At 46.0% G+C, this 20115-nt stretch overlaps 1 protein-coding gene across 1 annotated transcript; it reads left to right on the top strand.

Annotated features, from left to right (window-relative positions):
- Positions 1-3511: 3511 nt before the first annotated feature.
- LOC143301939 (arrestin domain-containing protein 3-like) lies at positions 3512-19375 on the top strand. Its single transcript, XM_076616393.1, has 8 exons — positions 3512-3728; positions 6777-6895; positions 9129-9275; positions 10006-10232; positions 11623-11805; positions 13947-14129; positions 16307-16568; positions 17806-19375. The coding sequence occupies exons 2-8, from the start codon at positions 6778-6780 to the stop codon at positions 17952-17954; spliced, it is 1269 nt and encodes a 422-aa protein (XP_076472508.1). The 5' UTR covers positions 3512-3728; position 6777; the 3' UTR covers positions 17955-19375.
- Positions 19376-20115: the final 740 nt, after the last annotated feature.

Here is a 20115-nt window from a genome sequence, read left to right as displayed (position 1 = left end):
CACACACACACACACAGTGAACACGCTTTTCTGCGTGCAGCAAAAAACTTGAAAAAAAAAAAAAATAAATAAAATAAAATAAAATAAATAAAAAGGGAAAAAAGAGCATTCTTTGAAGACTTCATCTCTTCGAAATGCAATACAAAATCGATATGAAAGCCATAAATCAGCTAACGAGCAAATTCCCTCCATCACAGTATATAATCTTATATGCATGTTTCACCAGATAACGTCAACACACATTTCTCCATTATGAATATAAAAAGTACAAGAGAAACCTATCCCCAGTAACCGCACAAGGCTAAACAACTTTGAAAGTTGAAGCTATTCTGTGGTTTGAAAACATTACTGAGAAGCTTATCATACCACCAATGTCAGTAACGTACGGATGTAAAATGATACATTGAATCACATAAAACAGTCTCAGACTTGCTCAGTCGACCGGACTGATTGAAAAAAATCTAAAGCCAACAACAGTAATTACCGACACTCTGACATACATTTATAACTGGACACATAATTATTAAAAAGAAAATTTTTTTAAAAGTTCCCGTCGCAATTCAAACATGCGAATCCCGTCTGTCTCTCTGTCTGTCTGTATGTCTACCTATCTGTCTATCTCTGTCAGTCTGTCTGTCTGTCTGTCTGTATGTCTACCTATCTGTCTATCTCTGTCTGTCTTCTGTCAGTCTGTCTGTCTGTCTGTATGTCTACCTATCTGTCTATCTCTGTCTGTCTGTCTGTCTGTCTGTCTCTCTGTCTGTCTGTATGTCTACCTATCTGTCTATCTCTGTCTGTCTTCTGTCAGTCTGTCTGTCTGTCTGTCTGTCTCTCTGTCTGTCTGTATGTCTACCTATCTGTCTATCTCTCTCTGTCTGTCTGTCTGTCTGTCTCTCTGTCTGTCTGTATGTCTACCTATCTGTCTATCTCTCTCTGACTTCTGTCAGTCTGTGACCGTCGGTGTGCCACGATGGGTGCCGCCGGCCTGTCTGTCTATTTGTCTGTCTGTCTGTCTGTCTGTCTGTCTCAGTATCTATTTGTCTTAGTGTCTGCCTGTTAGTATGTCTCCCGCAGTGTCTGTGTCTGTCTGCCTCTCTCTTTCTCCCTCCCTCTCACTGCAGATTCACGTCATCACATTTTTACAAAGGAGTTAATTGAGGAAGAAGGAAAAACTATGTGAAAGCAACATGTGAAAGCAAAAAAAATTCACATGATCATCATAACATCTGAACAAAATAAGAACTGAGGAGGAAAAAGGAAAAACTCACGGTGCGATAGTGTGTGTGTGTGTGTGTGTGTGTGTGTGTGTGTGTGTGTGTGTGTGTGTGTGTGTGTGTGTGTGTGCCGTGTGTCAGTGTATAAGTTGTAGTAGCCCTACAATGCCAGTCCACACGGCAACTCATAAATTATTAATTAACAGTATTGTAGCTCGACTGTTCACTGACTGAACTCAACCGTCCACATCATTATAGCTACCATTGAAAGCGGACTTCACCGTTGATGTGAACACAGCCTTCTCAGTTCAAGTCAGTTTTCACCGCTGTCTTAACTTATGAACATGTTCTGGCATATCCGGCCATTCATTTGTTGTGATAAATGCAATACCAGGGTGTTCTGAACAGAATTGTGAAAGTAAGTGGTAAGGATTGTCAATGGGTGATGACGGGTGCAATAGCCGAGTGGTCAAAGCGTTGGACTGTTAATCTGAGGGTCCCGGGTTCGAATTACGGTGACGGCGCGGCGCCTGGTGGGTAAAGGGTGGAGATCTTTACGATCTCCCAGGTCAACATATGTGCAGACCTGCTAGTGCCTTAACCCCCTTCGTGTGTTGCAAGCAGAAGATCAAATACGCACGTTAAAGATCCTGTAATCCATGTCAGCGTTCGGTGGGTTATGGAAACAAGAACATACCCAGCATGCACACCCCCGAAAACGGAGTATGGCTGCCTACATGGCGGGGTAAAAATGGTCATACACGTAAAAGCCCACTCGTGTGCATACGAGTGAACGCAGAAGAAGAAGAAGAAGTCAGTGGGTGATGTACCAGTGTGTCAGAGTAAAATGTGTAACGTATGAAGAACGATTGATGCAAAAAGCAAGACCGATGACTGCGGAGTGATGAAAGTCATGTCCTTTGCGGGATACGACGAGACCCTCCCGCCCAGTGGCAGTTTCAGTTTCAGTTTCAGTTTCAGTAGCTCAAGGAGGCGTCACTGCGTTCGGACAAATCCATATACGCTACACCACATCTGCCAAGCAGATGCCTGACCAGCAGCGTACTGAACCCAACGTGCTTAGTCAGGCCTCGAGAAAAAAAAGAAGAAAAAAAAAGGTAAATTAATAATAGATAAGGTTACATAAATAAATAAATAAATAATAATTATGATATATAAAAAAGGCAGTAGTAATGGTAATAATAAAAAAATAATAATAATAACAAATAAATAAATACGGCGATACAGATAGTCAGTCGTGTCCGACTATGACCACCAGAACAGCAGAGGAGGCAACACGGCTGTCCGGACTATCTGGGCTACTGAGAATCTGATTCAGTACCGTGGAGATCGAGTGTCTTGCCCAACCGGGTTACACTGACCCACTGACTCTCTGAGACTCGGGTTTTAGGACAGTCTGCAATGGGATGGTTCCCAAAGGCCAACTATTTAGTGGCCCCCAAGGCTGCAGCACTAAGATGCAAAGTTGAATTTCTTTCACTAAATTTGAAGTTGATCGAGTTGTTCTTTGTGCTGAATTTGAAATTGAGTCGAGATGTTTCGCTGAATAGTTGGTCACGGCTGCAAAAATGACGATTAACTTTACTGTTGCAATTTTCTGGGTTTTTTTTATGACTCATCTAATTGTTCAGTACTATAAATTATTTTATCTAACCGTTTTGCCCTTTATATTTAACTGTTGTGTCTTAATTGTTGTTCAGTTATCCGGCATCCGTCAGTAACCGCAGGGCCCGCGCAACTGTCTCTAGATGGAAATTACAATACAAGCTTAGTCTCTCTAGCGCCAGTTCGTTTCCCTTCTTGATTTTATTTAAAATTATCTTATCAAGTTCTTTCCGACTGCGAAGGTTTACCACAATCTGTGATTGTCAACTTTATTTATCCGGTAACGAAAACATTGCGCGAGGTCAGAATACTTGGAGGTCAGAATGATAAGTGTGCATTGTAGATCCAACACGCGTTATTGTTATTCTTTCGATTATGTCTTAAGTTATACGCTATTAATCTCAGTGTTCACCTCGAAGTTAGATGTAATTATAGAAACGGAACGCACATAAAAAATCAGATAGATGCGAAACCGAAACTGAATATTTTGCAGGAAAAATCTTTTGTTCTGTTCTGAATCCACGCGCATAGTGAGGAGTTCGTGTTTTCTACTACTCTCCAAAACAGACGTGTGGCCTTTAGGCGTGTGACCTGAGCCTGACCTCATAAAAAATGATCAACATTTGAGGAGTGTTCTCCCCTCCCGAAGCTGAAGTGGTTGATTGCGTAAGGTACGCGTGCAACTCGTCGATTTTGCGGTCCTTGCAAAACTTTCGAAGATTCTGTGTGTGTTGGTGTTGCAATTCACTGAACAGGGTGGGTGTTGACCAGAACTCAGTGACAAACAAGCTGCGAAAGGGCGGATCCGACAGTGCATCTGCTCGCATCTTTTCAGTGGAAACACGAACCTCGCAACTGGGAAAAGGAAGTAACAGTCCTTAAACTAAGGTAAGACTAACATTTTTGTTAGCCAGTACAAGGGTGCAATTTTAACATCCTAAATTATTGCACACATTGGTTACATTTCCATGGTTTGTGGGATGAAAATGGAAAAAAACAAGATGATGACACGTTAGTTTAGTGACTGATTCCGCATCAGAATGGAGTAAAATAATATACAAAATAAGAGTCGAAATCTAACTTAAAATTGGGTTGTATCTACTGATGGAAATATCGTTTCATACACGCAGAAAAATTGCCGGTATAATAGGTGCAATAATTTAGGATGCTAAAATTGGACTTGTAAACAGAAAGTGAAAAATACCACCCGACCTCTTTGTAGTTATGTTTACTGTAGTGACATCTCACAGATTGACATAAGTTTACATTTGGGCCAACAGCAAAGTGAGAGCTATATTATCAATGGTTTCTCCAGTCAGTGGGAAACCATTTACAGCTTGGCCTTTTGTGAAGGACTATGACTCTCAAACTTGGAGGAAAAATTGCACTGGCTCATAGTGCTGCAGCCTTGTGGGCTAGTTGGCGTTCTGGAACCATCCCAACGCCGACTGTCCTAAAACCCTCTTGGCCGAGAAAGTGGGGATGTACTTGGGCAAGACACTCTCCACCATAATCAAATTCTAGCCCAAATAGTCGGAACAGCAGTTGCCTCCTCTGCTGTTCTGATGGTCATAGTCGGACACGACTGACTATCATACATTGACATTCATTTGAATACTTTATAGAAGATGCCTTTTGTTGTTGCATTGATGCACATTCAGTGTGCCATGCCCCTGGTATAATCATAATAATGTGAATGGTCCAGTGTGGACATACCAACATCCCAGGGGTGATATTAGTGCCTGTGGCCTGGTATAATGTGAATGGTCCAGCATGAAGTGTGAACATGGAGCATTTGACACTGGCTGATCCAGAGGACTGGTAGCCTTGTGGAAACACATGAGTTACCTATATCATTGGTAACTCATGTTGGCCCCCCACCACTCCCCCCCGCACCCCCCCCCCCCCCCCCGCACCACCTCCCTTGCCATTTCTCGTGGGTATGGTGTGGGCTTTTTCAGTGTAATTAAAAATGTCAATAGTGTGTGTAGTTCAGGCATCTCTTTCAGTGTCAGTAGTGTGTGTAGTTCAGGCATCTCTTTCAGTGTCAGTAGTGTGTGTAGTTCAGGCATCTCTTTCAGTGTCAATAGTGTGTGTAGTTCAGGCATCTCTTTCAGTGTCAGTAGTGTGTGTAGTTCAGGCATCTCTTTCAGTGTCAATAGTGTGTGTAGTTCAGGCATCTCTTTCAGTGTCAGTAGTGTGTGTAGTTCAGGCATCTCTTTCAGTGTCAATTGTGTGTGTAGTTCAGGCATCTCTTTCAGTGTCAATAGTGTGTGTAGTTCATAGTGTGTGTAGTTCAGGCATCTCTTTCAGTGTCAATAGTGTGTGTAGTTCAGGCATCTCTTTCAGTGTCAGTAGTGTGTGTAGTTCAGGCATCTCTTTCAGTGTCAATTGTGTGTGTAGTTCAGGCATCTCTTTCAGTGTCAGTAGTGTGTGTAGTTCAGGCATCTCTTTCAGTGTCAGTAGTGTGTGTAGTTCAGGCATCTCTTTCAGTGTCAATGGTGTGTGTAGTTCAGGCATCTCTTTCAGTGTCAGTAGTGTGTGTAGTTCAGGCATCTCTTTCAGTGTCAGTAGTGTGTGTAGTTCAGGCATCTCTTTCAGTGTCAATAGTGTGTGTAGTTCAGGCATCTCTTTCAGTGTCAGTAGTGTGTGTAGTTGAGACATCTCTTTCAGTGTCAATAGTGTGTGTAGTTCAGGCATCTCTTTCAGTGTCAGTAGTTTGTGTAGTTCAGGCATCTCTTTCAGTGTCAGTAGTGTGTGTATTTCAGGCATCTCTTTCAGTGTCAGTAGTTTGTGTAGTTCAGGCATCTCTTTCAGTGTCAGTAGTGTGTGTAGTTCAGGCATCTCTTTCAGTGTCAGTAGTGTGTGTATTTCAGGCATCTTTCAGTGTCAATAGTGTGTGTAGTTCAGGCATCTCTTTCAGTGTCAGTAGTGTGTGTAGTTCAGGCATCTTTCAGTGTCAATAGTGTGTGTAGTTCAGGCATCTTTCAGTGTCAATAGTGTGTGTAGTTCAGGCATCTCTTTCAGTGTCAGTAGTGTGTGTAGTTCAGGCATCTCTTTCAGTGTCAGTAGTTTGTGTAGTTCAGGCATCTCTTTCAGTGTCAGTAGTGTGTGTAGTTCAGGCATCTCTTTCAGTGTCAGTAGTGTGTGTAGTTCAGGCATCTCTTTCAGTGTCAGTAGTGTGTGAAGTTCAGGCATCTCTTTCAGTTTCAATAGTGTGTGTAGTTCAGGCATCTCTTTCAGTGTCAGTAGTGTGTGTATTTCAGGCATCTCTTTCAGTGTCAGTAGTGTGTGTAGTTCAGGCATCTCTTTCAGTTTCAATAGTGTGTGTAGTTCAGGCATCTCTTTCAGTGTCAGTAGTGTGTGTAGTTCAGGCATCTCTTTCAGTTTCAATAGTGTGTGTAGTTCAGGCATCTCTTTCAGTGTCAATAGTGTGTGTAGTTCAGGCATCTCTTTCAGTGTCAATAGTGTGTGTAGTTCAGGCATCTCTTTCAGTGTCAATAGTGTGTGTAGTTCAGGCATCTTTCAGTGTCAATAGTGTGTGTAGTTCAGGCATCTTTCAGTGTCAATAGTGTGTGTAGTTCAGGCATCTTTCAGTGTCAATAGTGTGTGTAGTTCAGGCATCTCTTTCAGTGTCAATAGTGTGTGTAGTTCAGGCATCTTTCAGTGTCAATAGTGTGTGTAGTTCAGGCATCTCTTTCAGTGTCAATAGTGTGTGAAGTTCAGGCATCTGTTTCAGTGTCAGTAGTGTGTGTAGTTCAGGCATCTCCAGCTCCATTTTTTTTTTTTTTTTTTCTTCTCTTGTTGTTGTTGTTTCTTGTTTTTGTTTGAAGCAAACGCGGTGTAGAACAATTGATCGGTCCACCTCCTTTGAACTGAAAGTGAAATGGAAACTTACAGACATGAGTCAGAAATGGTTGGTTGGCTGTCTGACAGAATGGGAAAGCTGAACATCTTTGAAATCACTCTGGACAACTCCCAAGGCGTGTACTACGCTGGTCAGAATGTGCAGGGTCACTGCACCATTGAGCTGACCGAGGAAATGTCCATGAGAGGTGGGTGCATGTGAGGTCCATGCTTATTTTAGTCTTGCAACCATACATAGTGCTGTGTCTCATTCATTCATGTAAATGAACAGTATTTGATTCCTCCAAGTCCAAGTGTACATAGCTCCATGTTGTCTTGTAACTGTGATTAACATTGTGTTGGTTGTTCCTACAGCTGTACATAACTCTCTTTTTATCTCCTTTTATTGCCTGAGAACTGCACCACTGTGGCAACTGATTATGTTTGAATGAGAAGCCAACCCTGTGTACATAGAACGGCAAGGGAGTGAAAAACATTTCTTTGTGTTGAAATGTATTATCTCAGATCCCATGATATGTGCAAAGAACAAAAGAAAGAAAAAACAAGCATGTCAGTCAGATAATGCTAATGAGCAATAGCTTGTCCTAATCTGCATTCTTGATCATGCACCTGTGGAGTATCGTCATGTCAACATGTATAGTTATGTGTGTGATGTGGCAGCAGTTGTCTATTGATTCTTACATACAGAAGACATTCATTTCACCATTGGTGGGTACAAGTGTGTGTGTGTGTGTGTGTGTGTGTGTGTGTGTGTGTGTGCATGCATGTGTCATAGTGTGTGTGTGTGTGTGTGTGTGCGTGTTTGTGTGTGTGCGCGCGTGCGTGCGTGACAGTGTGTGTGTGTGTGTGTGTGTGTGTGACAGTGTGTGGGTATGTGACAGTGTGTGTGTGTGTGTGTGACAGTGTGTGTGTGTGTGTGTGTGTGTGACACCGTGTGTGTGTGTGTGTGTGTGTGTGTGTGTGTGTGACAGTGTGTGTGACAGTGTGTGTGTGTGTGTGACAGTGTGTGTGTGTGTGTGACAGTGTGTGTGTGTGTGTGTGTGACACAGTGTGTGTGTATGTTACTTTGTCCGATAGTCCTTAAGTGAATGTGTGTGTGTGTGTGTGTGTGTGGATCTCATTGTTTGCTTTTTCCTGACGTTGTACTCAATACGTGGAAATTGTTTATGTATGTGAGAAATGTGAGAAGTGCTTGAAACTCGCTTGTTTTTTATTTTATTTTATTAAAAAAACACCTTTTCTACCAACAGATAACTTCCGTTATTCAAGTGCTCAATGTGAAGAGGAAGTGGATTTATACTCTTCATTGATCTCTCTCTTACTTTTGCCTGTTTTAGAAAACAACGTTTTGTGTGTTTTACGTTTCATTTTGAATCGCTCCCTTCTCACAGTTGAATTGTAGCCAGTTTAATCTTTCGTGTGTGTGGGCAGTGTAACATTAATAATTAGCAGTTATCTCAAGAGTACCGTCACGTGTAAGTCCCTGCCGCCCCTGCACCGAGCTCAATCTGACAGGCGATATCACCGCCTCAGTCTGTGCGTGTGTGTGTGAAGCACAGACAAGAGGCCGTTTCAGTTTCAGTTTCAGTAGCTCAAGGAGGCGTCACTGCGTTTGGACAAATCCATATACGCTACACCACATCTGCCAAGCAGATGCCTGACCAGCAGCGTAACCCAACGCGCTTAGTCAGGCCTTGAGAAAAGTGAATAAATAATAGATAAGCTTACATAAATAAATAAATACATAAATGATAATTATAATATAAAAAGGTAGTAGTAATAATAAAAAAAAGAATAAAAAAGACAACAATGATGATAAATAAGCAAATAAATGTAAAACATGAAGGCACACATTCACACAAGAGGCCGGCTTGGCATTACCGTCTGTGCTCGCGCGGTGTACCCATTCAGCTCAGTGGGGTACTGCGCGGGTGTTTAGCCGTGCCAGTTTCATCTTACTGTTTTTAGCAGAGAAAACTGGCCCAGCTAAAAGCTTTCGGGCCAACAGCCGTGGGCAAGGTGTATTTCCACTGGAGTTTGTTGCTGTTACATGTATGTCTTTAATTGATGGTGTTGATGATGTTTTGGTTTGTGCACAAGTGTGCGTCTGAGGTTTGAAAAATTGGAGCTTGTTGCTGTAATGTGTACGTCTTTAATTGATGGTGTTGCTGTTTTGACACAGGTGTACGTCTGAGGTTTGAAGGCAAGTCCTGTGTGCACTGAAGCTTGTTGCTATTATGTGTACTTCTTCCTTCTTCTTCTGCATTCGTGGGCTGCAACTCCCACGTTCACTCGTATGTACACGAGTGGGCTTTTACGTGTATGACCGTTTTTACCCCGCCATGTAGGCAGCCATACTCCGTTTTCGGGGGTGCTATTATGTGTACATCTTTAATAGATGGTGTTGATGTTTTGACACAGGTGTACGTCTGAGGTTTGAAGGCAAGGCCTATGTGCACTGGACGGAGCAGCATTCGACAGGGTCAGGCAAAGACCGGAGGACAGAAACTCGTCACTACTCTGCCAGCGAGGCATACTTCAACCAGGACGTTCTCCTCTATGGCATCTGTGAGTCCCTGTGGGGTGGAAGTGCAGCTCTGTGTGTGTGTGTGTGTGTGTGTGTGTGTGTGTGTGTGTGTGTGTGTGTGTGAGGGGGTGGGGATGAGTGGATGGGTGTGTGTTTTATGTATGTGTGTGTGTGTGTGTGTGTGTGAGTGTGTGTGTGTGTGTGTGTGTGTGTGTGTGTGTGTGTGTGTGTGTGTGTGTGGATGTGGGTGTATGAGTGTGTATACTATGTGTGCATTTGCGACCTCAGTTTATCATCTGTCCGAATGAACCTGAAGTAGATGCTAACGTGGCGATCGCCTTGAGATGGCCTTAGTGGTCAGCGAGGCTCTGGGCACCATAACTTGATACGACGTTCTGACCGAATGACGAGCGCTCAGTTTGATTTTCCTGTCAAACTCGGGACAGAGGGCAAGACCAGGACTTGAAGCCAGACCCCCCCCCGAAAACAGAGTATGGCTGCCTACGTGGTAGGGTAAGAATGGTCATACACGTAAAAGCCCACTCGTGTACTCAGTGCACATGAGACTTGCAGCCAACGAACGAAGAAGAAAAAGAAGAAGCGAACCCAGGCCCTAACGGACACTGTGTTGGCGGATAAGCATCTTAACCACTGTAGTAGTATAAGGACCGGGGGTTCTGGGCCACATTGACATTTGACCCCAAAATGGGTCCCAGCCCCACGCACATATACTGACCCCCCACACACACATATGCTCATATACCTCCTCAGGGCAGAACCAGGGCAGCAACACGACCAAGCTCCCTAGAGGACGTCACACATTCCCCTTCTGTTTCATCCTGCCCCCCAACCTGCCCTCGTCCTTCGAGGGGGCCCATGGCTATGTGCGTTACTCCGTCAAAGGCATCATCGACAAGCCCTGGAAGTTTGACCACACGTGCAAGCGAGCCTTCACCGTCATCAGCATTCTGGACCTGAACGCCGACCAGAATGCGCAGGTGATAAGTGTGTTGTGCTGTGCTGTGCTGTGCTGTGCTGTGCTGTGCTGTGCTGTGCTGTAATGTGTTGTGATGTGTTGGGTTGGGTTGTGTTGTGCTGTAATGTAATGTAATGTATTGTGATGTGTTGGGTTATGTTTGGTTGGTTTAGGTTGTGTTGTGTATTGTGTTGTAATGGAATGTGTTGTGTTGTGCTGTATTGCGTTGTATTTTAATGTATTATGTTGCATTGTGTTATAATGTATTGTACTCGATCGTATTGTATTGTATGAATTTGTGTTGTGTCGAATTGGATTGCATTGTACTGTATTGTACTGTACTGTACTGTACTCGACTGATTTGTGTTTGTTACTGTTTGTCACAACAGATTTCTCTCTGTGAAATGTCGGCTGCTCTCTCCATTGAGAGCGTATCGCTACAGTGCAGCACCACCTTTATTATTATTTTTTTCTGACTGTCGGTGTTTGTTTTCCTATCAAAATGGATGTTTTTTGTTGTTTTTTTTTCTACATAATTGCTTATGTGAAGAAAATAAAGCACAGATTGGTAACAGTGAGTGAAATCTGCTGTGACTAAAGAGCAACACAACACAACACAACACAACACAACACAACCCCCCCCCACCTCCCCCTACCACATCACACCTCCCCCCCACCACACCATACCACACCAACCCACCCACACCATAGCACACCAACCCACCCACACCATACCACCCCACCCCACCCCACCCCACCCCACCCCACCCCACCACACCACACCACACCACACCACCCACAACACACCACACCACACCACACCATGCCATACCACCCCACTCCACACCCCACCACACCCACCACACCACCCCACCACCACACCCACACCACACACCACCACACCCCACCACCCCACCACACCAAACCACACCACCACACCTACACCACACCACACCACGCCACCACACCCCACCACTCCACCCACACCACACCCCACCCCACCCCACCCCACCACACTTCAATCTGCTGTGACTAAAAAGTAACTCAGTACAGTACAGTACAGTACAACCCAACACAACACAACAAAACCCAACACAACACAACAACCACAACCGAACACAACCCAACACAACCCAACCCAACCCAACACAACACAACACCACACACCACCACACCACACCACACCACACAACACAAAACACAAAACACAACACCACACAACACAACACCACACAACACAACACACAACACCACACAACACACACCACATACCACACCACACAGCACACAACACCACACACCACACCACACACAACACACAACACACCACAACACACAACACAACACAACACAACACAACCAAAGTACTAGTAAGCCAGTGCAATACAACACACACCCCTACACTGCCCCAGATGCCGGTGGAGGGCCACAACCAGAAGATGATCTGCTGTCTGTGCTGCGCCTCAGGGCCTATCGTGGCCACCTTCCGCCTGGAGCGCCGCGGCTATGTGCCAGGGGAGGCAATCGCCCTCTTCGCCGACATCGAGAACAACAGCAACCGGCAGATGGACCGATCCTATGTCGAACTGAGCATGGTGAGTGCTGCAGAGGTTTTTTTTTTTTTTTTTTGGCCGTACGTTTTCACTGCAAGATTCTTCTTTTTCTGCTGTGTTTTCAGGCTGAAGCTTCCATGTTCTCTCGTATGTGGGAGTGGGCTTTTGTGTGTAGGACTATTTTTACCTTCCCCCCGCCTCCTTCCTCCCCTGCCATATAGGCAGCCATACTCCACTTCTGAGCTTGTGGTTGTTGGTATTATGTTCTTGTTTCCGTAACCGTCTGAATGCTGACAAGTATTGCAGAATCTTAAACGTGTGTATTTGATCTTCTGCTTGTGTATACACCATGAAGGGGGTTCAGGCATTTACAGATATGTTGACCTGGGAATTATAAAAAATCTCAACCCTTAACCCATCAGGTGCATCAAAACTGGGATCGAACACAGGACACTTGAGTGAGAATCTGGTGCTCTAATCATTCGGCCACGACACCCGTCACTGTGAGATTAAGGGGCGCCATGGAAGATTCAGTCAGGCGTTGGACTTCTGATCCAGTGTTCACCAGTGATCAGGGTTTGAGGCCTGGTGTTGTGTCCTGGGGAAAGGTACTTCACTGCACATTTCCTCACTCCGCCCAGGTGTGAATGGGAACCTGACTTCGGGTTGGGAATGGTTAAAAATGATGGATTGAGAGGATTCAGCCTTGCCTTTCTATGCCGAGTCATGAACACAGTGTATGTGACTGGATGGATGCTTCCGACGGCCATGAAGGGTTATGGGACCTTGAACCTTATCCTTTTAACCCTTTCACTGCCAAGCTCGCATTTATGCACAGGCGTGGTAGAGGACCCATGTCACTGAAAGGTGACCATTCATTGGTCTGTTATCTGTGAACATACTGCTCTTAATGTTCGGTGGTAGGATAGGCCATATTTTCTATACATCGCAGGGGGAATTCCCAGCTATTCTTAGCCACTGTCTTTTCTGTGTTTATACCACAAGGAAATTTTGTACTCAGAATTGACTGGCGGTGAAAGGGTTAATTCTTCACTGTGATATCTTGGGAGTTTTCAGAAAGTAGAAGTGCGCTTGGCTGTGATCAGTTCGCTTTTAAACGTTCAGGTTCAGCGTTCATGTTTACTTGTATCCATCATTGGACTTCATGTTTATGACTGGGTTGTTTTTTTTTCTTTTTTCTACCCCATCACATTTAGGCAGCCACACTCCATTTTCAGTGGGAGGGAGGGATATGGGGGTGTTTATATAGTCTGATTCTTTTTTTTTCTTTCTTTTTTTCTGAACATATTTATTCATTTACTTCTTTATCATTCAATCTTTTTTTTTCTTTTTCTTAATATATTTAAATATTTTTTTGCTTTTTTATTTTTTATTAATTTTTTTGTTTGTTTTCTATTCATTTTCATTTCTTTTTTTCTCAAGGCCTGACTAAGTGCGTTGGGTTACGCTGATGGTCAGGCTTCTGCTTAGCAGATGTGGTGTAGCGTATATGGATTTGTCCGAACGCAGTGACGCCTCCTTGAGCTACTGATACTGATACTGATACTGATACTGATTCTTTGATGACTTGCTGTGATGTGAGTCAGAGGAAAGCTGGTTTCTGACAGAGGAAATTATCGGCTGTGTTGAAAGTCGGGTGTAACAGTGTCAAACTACTCCATGCTGGTTTTTACCCCGGGGTCATTCTGGACTGGCCTCCAGTCACCCAGTCGTTTGTGCTCACACATCAAGGCATTACTCTGGGTTTTACCCTGCCTCCAATCATCTAGTCATTTGTGGTCACACATCAAGGCATTACTCTGGGTTTTACCCTGCCTCCAATCACACCCAGTCATTTGTGGTGACACATCAAGGCATTACTCTGGGTTTTACCCTGCCTCCAGTCACCTAGTCATTTGTGGTCACACGTCAAGGCAAGATACAAGTGTGTATAATTATTGTTTATCCATTGACCACCAAGAGCTGATCGTCCTGCAAGGAAGTGGGCAAGGGTGACCCAGGGCATCATTATCATCATTATCATTATCATCATCATCATTCTCACCATCATCATCATCATCATCATCATCATTCTCACCATCATCATTATCATCATCATCATCATCATTCTCACCATCATCATCATCATCATCATCATTAACACATGGCTGTGTGTGTGACAGATCACGACGTTCCATGCCACCAGCAAGAGCCGATCGTCCTCCAAGGATGTGGGGAAGGTGACCCAGGGCGTCATCAACGAGGGGCAGTCGTTCTCCTGGGAGGGCCAGCAGTTTGTGCTGCCCCCCCTCCCCCCCTCCTACCTGGTGGGCTGTAGCATCATCGACATCCGCTACATTCTGCAGGTGGGTGGGCGTGTGGGGCTTTTGTTGGAAGGGTGTGTGTGTGGGATGGGTGAAGGTGGTGTGGGGTGATGTGTGTGGGGCGTGTGGGGCTTTGGGGGGAAGGGTGTGTGTGTGGGGTGGGTGAGGGTGGTGTGTGGGGTGGTGTGTGGGGGGCGTGTGGGGCTTTGGGGGGAAGGGTGTGTGTGTGGGGTGGGTGAGGGTGGTGTGTGGGGTGGTGTGTGGGGGGCGTGTGGGGCTTTGGGGGGAAGGGTGTGTGTGGGGGGTGGGTGAGGGTGTTGTGTTGGGGTGGTGTGTGGGGTGGTGTGTGGGGGGCGTGTGGGGCTTTGGGGGGAAGGGTGTGTGTGTGGGGTGGGTGAGGGTGGTGTGTGGGGTGGTGTGTGGGGGGCGTGTGGGGCTTTGGGGGGGGAAGGGTGTGTGTGGGGGGTGGGTGAGGGTGTTGTGTTGGGGTGGTGTGTGGGGGGGCGTGTGGGGCTTTGGGGGGAAGGGTGTGTGTGTGGGGTGGGGGTGAGGGTGGTGGTGGGTGGTGTGTGTCGGGGAGTGTGGTGTATGTTTGTGGTAGGTTGTGTGTAGGGGGATTGATGTGTGTGTGCGTGTATGTGTGCATGTGTTTCTGTGTGTGTGTGTGTGTGTGTGTGTGTGTGTGTGTGTGTGTGTGTGTGTGTGTGTGTGTGCGTGCGCGCGCGCGCGCGCGCGCGCGTGTGTGTGTGTGTGTGTGTGTGTGTGTGTGTGTGTGTGTGTGTGTGTGTGTGTGTGTGTGTGTGTGAACATGGACCCCACAGGCCCATTATCATTATATTATTATCATAATCATCATCATGATCATCACCACCACCAGCTGAACGTGGACCTGTTGGGCCCATTATTATCATTAACATCATTATCATCATCATCATGATCACCACCAGCTGAACATTGCCCGTATATCATCATCATTGTCAACATCATGATTGTCATTGTTATCATCATCACCACCAGCTCAGTGTAGACCGTCGGGCCCATTATTATTATCATCATTATGATTATCATTGTCATCACCACCAGCTGAACGTGGACCCATTGCGCCCATATATCATCATCAGTATCATCATCATATACATATATATATATATATATATATATATATATATTTTTTTTTTTTTTTTTTTTGCTGCCACATCATCTGCACCGTTTCAGTGGCATTACTCCCACGATGCTCATTTACATTCCCCCATACATGGCCACACCTGGGTTCGTCTGTCACAGTTCCAGTGTTGGCAGCCCGCAGGGAACCATTGATGTTAGGTTTCAGGAGGCCACACACCAGAGGAGACCCTGCACTGCTGCTGAGTCACTTCGGTGGTGTTCAGTGGTGCCTGTTCTGATTTAACATACTTAGGACACCACCTACTAAGCCCCCTACTGTCTAACGACAATAATGGCTCAGTCTCGGAGCCAGACTGAGTGAGCGTCCCTCCCAGAGTGGACACCACCACCATGTTCGTCAAACAACAGCCCCCCATGAATCTGCCGACACTGAAGACATTGACAGGACTCACCCCAAGCACAGAGCAGGGCATGAAAGGCCACAGACTTCAAGACTGTTTTGTTTATATTGATGATGATGAAGGAGGAGGAGGATGACAATGTCGATGTTGCTATGGAGGTCCATTTTGGTTTGGGACTGCGTGACAATGCTGTACTCTCTACGCTTCCTGTCATAATGATATCCCGGAGTCAATTAGGCCTGAGAGATACAGACACTTGCAGTGTTGGTCAGGTAATTAGAGCAGCACACCCAAAGATGCATCCTTGAAGTGGATGACACTCGACTGTGTGGTGCCAGTCTCCTCATTTAAGCCCACAGCACACTCAAATCTGGGTAGGAGCCGGCCATGGGCTGAAAAACCCAACTCCTCTGGGATTCGAACCCGCATCCTCCCAGGCATCAGTCCATGACGCTAACCAACAGCTGAAATGGACTGTCGGGCCCATGTATCATCATTATCACTGTCATCATCATCATCATCATCATCATCATCATCATTATCATAATTATCATAATTACCATGACCACCACCTGAACGTGAAACGTCGGGCCCATATATCATCATCATCATCATCATGATCACTATCATCATTATCATCATCATCATCATCATTATCACCATAATATTCATGATAATCGCCATGACCACCAGCTGAACGTGGACCCGTCCGGCCCGGCCCTGGATCTGGAGGTGCCCCTGGAGATCATCATCGGCACCATCCCCCTACGCCAGGTGGTGGAGATGTACCCACCCCGCGCCCCCGGCCCCCTCCCCGCCCCCCCACAGGCCGGCTACGGCCCACCCCCCGGCATCATGTACCCCCCACCTGAAGGGGCCGGCGCCATGCCCTACCCCCCGCCTGCAATGGAACCCACTGCCCCCGTCATGCCGCCCGGCAGTGTGCCCGACATGCGTGAGTATTGGACTTGTTTGTGTGTGTGTGTGTGGGGGTGGGGTGGGGGGGGGGGTGGGGGGGGGGGGGGGGGTTGGGGGGAGGGGAAAGGGAATTTGGATGAAGATTATTATATAGAAAACACCCCTGAAAACGGAGCATGGCTGCCTACATGGTGGGGGGTAAAAACGGTCATACACATAAAAGCCCACTCGTGTGCATACAAGTGAACGTGAGAGTTGCACCCCACGAATGAAGAAGAAGAAGATATAGAAAACACACACTGTTTGTTCAAATAGGTGTCGTGGCAGAATCAGTTCGGATCCAGTTCTCCTAGCAGTGTTCCGAACCTGTGTGAGTATGGGACTTTGAGGATGGAGGGTGGAGGGGGGGGGGGTGAAATGGAATTTTGACAGATTGCTGTATTGAAAATGCACGTGGTGTACTGAAATAGAAAGCTTGGCAACATAAGTGATGTCATCAGGTGAAATTCTGCGGAAGAAATCCACTCTGATAGGTATACAACTATATATGCATGCACTCAAGGCCTGACTAAGTACGTTGGATTTTGTCGGAACTCAGTGACACCTCCTTGAGAAACTGACTGTGATTGTTTTAGTGTGCCTGTAGTTGCGGCGCCCCCATCCAACAACGAGTGCGTGTTTGGCCACTGCTCTAAAAATAGGTGGATAGCGCATGCTTTCTTTGAGCCCCTGTGCTAACTGAAGCCAGTGGAAGTGTTCAATCGGCCATTTTGCTACACATATATTCAGTATAGTGCGAAGCGGTAACTTCATATATGTAGCCGAGCGCTCAGCTGGCTTTACGTCAAGCTTTCACTTGCTCTCGGCGTTGAGTTAAGTTGACATTTCTATGTGTGCCTCCACAGCAGATTTGCATTACATGTCACTGCACTGTTTTCCTGTAATAACTTTGGTAAATAAACCATTGGCAAATATCAATCAAGACACAACATTTGGCATGTCGTGGGGGCATGCATTAGACGATTTCATCGAAGATACATAGTTACAGTCCAGAGACTACCACCAGTTAGCAGACAACTTCTCAATGCACTGACAGCCGGATACATGTAACATTATGGCGTCTAGTTGGCTTCAGCTTTCCTGGCCAATGAGCTATCCATCTATTTTTAGAACAGTGGTGTTTGGCAAGGTGAACATCAAGTGATTGTTTTGGTGTGCCTGTTTTTGGCAAAGGTGAGCATCAAGTGATTGTTTTGGTGTGCCTGTTGTTGCAGCGCCCCCGTCCTACAATGAGTGCGTCTTTGGCAAGGTGAACATCAAGGACGATGAGGACAACGACCACACGCGGGGCAACATGGACTACGCTCCCGTCTACCCTTACTACGACTGGGGCCACCAGCCAACCACCATGTCCGGAAACTAGACCACGCTGCGCAGCGCTGCGCCACCCGTGACGGAAAGACCCCGCCCTTTGGTCACTTTCTTCCTTGAGTTTTTAACCCTGTCAGTTTTGTGTGTTTGTGACAGTCGTTGTCCATGATAGTCGTGTCCATGACAGTCATTTCCATGATTGTTGTGTTCATGATAGTCGTTGTCCGTGATTGTCATGTCAATGATTGTTGTGTCCGTGACAGTCGTGTCCATGACTGTCATGTCCATAATTGTCGTGTCCAGTGACAGTTGTGTCCAATGACAGTCGTGTCTAGCCATGACCATGTGAACAGCAGCTGTCATGTCCATAATTGTCGTGTCCAGTTGTGTCTAGCCATGACCATGTGAACAGCAGCTGTCATGTCCATAATTGTCGTGTCCAGTCGTGTCTAGCCATGACCATGTGAACAGCAGAGGAGACAACTGCTGACCTGACTGTCTGGGTTAGATTAATGTATGAATGATGGTCGTGTCTTAAAGGAATGGCGTTTGGCATGGCATGGATCGATGACGCATTGCCTCACCTGTCACTGTTTTTACAGCCATCGTTCCAAGCATTAGCATCAGGATGATGAGCACTGTATACATCTTGGGACAGTTTGTTTAGTCACTGGCCCACTTTCTAGCTGGGGTCTTAAACAAAACTTCGCAGCAACAACAACAACAACAACAACAACAACAGCAACAGCAGAAAGTGCCTGAAAATGTTCGATGTGCCCCAAATTTGTCGGCAAGTTGTCAGGAAGTTTATCAAGAGTCATGTCCCATCCCTTGTTGAAAACGGAAAGGTTGAAAAAGCAGTTTGATGAGTTAGGGAGGGGGAGTCACAAACTGGTGCCCAAACAGAGCTGGTGTGGAGGGTGGAATGAGATAAAACATTTTTTACTTCATCCCCGAAAGCGGAGTATGGCTGCCTACATGGCGGGGTAAAAATGGTCATACACTTAAATGTCCACTTGTGCACATACGAATGCAGAAGAAGAAGAAGAACGATTTTTTTTACTTCATGCATGTTTTGTGTGTGTGTATATATATATATTGCTGCATGCTTGTGTACACAGACATATAATCACATACACACACTCATGTAGTCATTGTCGTTGTCTTCTCCTCTGTACTTTCTGACCATACGGGCACCGCTGATAACCTGGCAACCAGTTCTCTTCATCCACGTATGCAGTGCTGTGTGTCTTAACAGGCATGTACACCTTCACATACGCATCGTCGCCGACCGACACTCGCATACGTACATTGCTGTTTGAACTTAATGCAAAGATATGCATGCATACATCCTTGCATACATCCTTGCAGAGAAATCATACATATACATGATTTGTACAGACGAGAAACGAGAGATCTGGGTACAAACTATGACATTATCATACGTCAGAATAACTGATGGAACTGTTGGTGTAGATTTCGTTCTGAGCAAGCATGGGATTGAGGTGGGGGAGGGGGTTTGGGGGGTGGGGGGTTGAGAGGGGAGGGGGGGGTGAGGGGGAAGGGACACAGGCAGAGTGGGTTAGGTGTTGGACTTTTGATCCATGGTGGTGTGTTTGTGGGAAAGATGCTTCACTCTGATTTTGTTCCCCGACTCCACTGAAAGAGCATTAGACTTCAGCTAGGGGAAGAAAGAGAAACACCCGTAGGTGCTGGGGAGGACCCAGAGAAGCACTGTCTCCACCCGCCCTTGGAACAATCCTGCACCACCCTTGGAGGCCTGCGCTGTGTTCACGATGGGTGCAGGCACGCACAGGACACTCCTTTAAGAGGCAAAAGAGACCATAGAATGCAATTTGCGACAGCATTAAAAGAAGTATCCCCATGGGTGTACCAGCCAGTATTTCATGACTGCAGAGCCCACCAGCAGAAGACACCACCCTCCAGCTGCTGAGCACACCCCACAGACCAAACCACCCCCATCCGCAGACAGATGAAGACAGTGCCACTCCAGACACAGGTTTTATGTGCCCTCAAGAGAGAATAAAGTGGCAGAAAGAGAGGTGTGGGCATCACTTTCACATGCTGAGCCTTTTACACAGTAGGTATTAATTTACCCCCGCCATGTAGGCAGCCATGCTCCGTTTTCTGAGGAGTGCATGCTGGGTATGTTCTTGTTTCCATAACCCATGGAATGCTGACATGAATTACAG

The sequence above is a fragment of the Babylonia areolata genome, chromosome 28 (genome assembly GCF_041734735.1).
Source record: "Babylonia areolata isolate BAREFJ2019XMU chromosome 28, ASM4173473v1, whole genome shotgun sequence".
Lineage (NCBI taxonomy): Eukaryota > Metazoa > Mollusca > Gastropoda > Neogastropoda > Buccinidae > Babylonia > Babylonia areolata.
The sequence above is the reverse complement of the archived record's forward strand: the minus strand, read 5'-3'. Positions and strand labels throughout refer to the sequence as shown.

Excerpts from the sequence above, each read along its gene's own strand:
- LOC143301939 (XM_076616393.1), top strand. The coding sequence starts at position 6,778 with ATGGGAAAGCTGAACATCTTTGAAATCACTCTGGACAACTCCCAAGGC. Across the intron at positions 10,233-11,622 it reads ACGCCGACCAGAATGCGCAG|ATGCCGGTGGAGGGCCACAA; the intron begins GTGATAAGTGTG and ends ACACTGCCCCAG. Across the intron at positions 16,569-17,805 it reads CGGCAGTGTGCCCGACATGC|CGCCCCCGTCCTACAATGAG; the intron begins GTGAGTATTGGA and ends CTGTTGTTGCAG.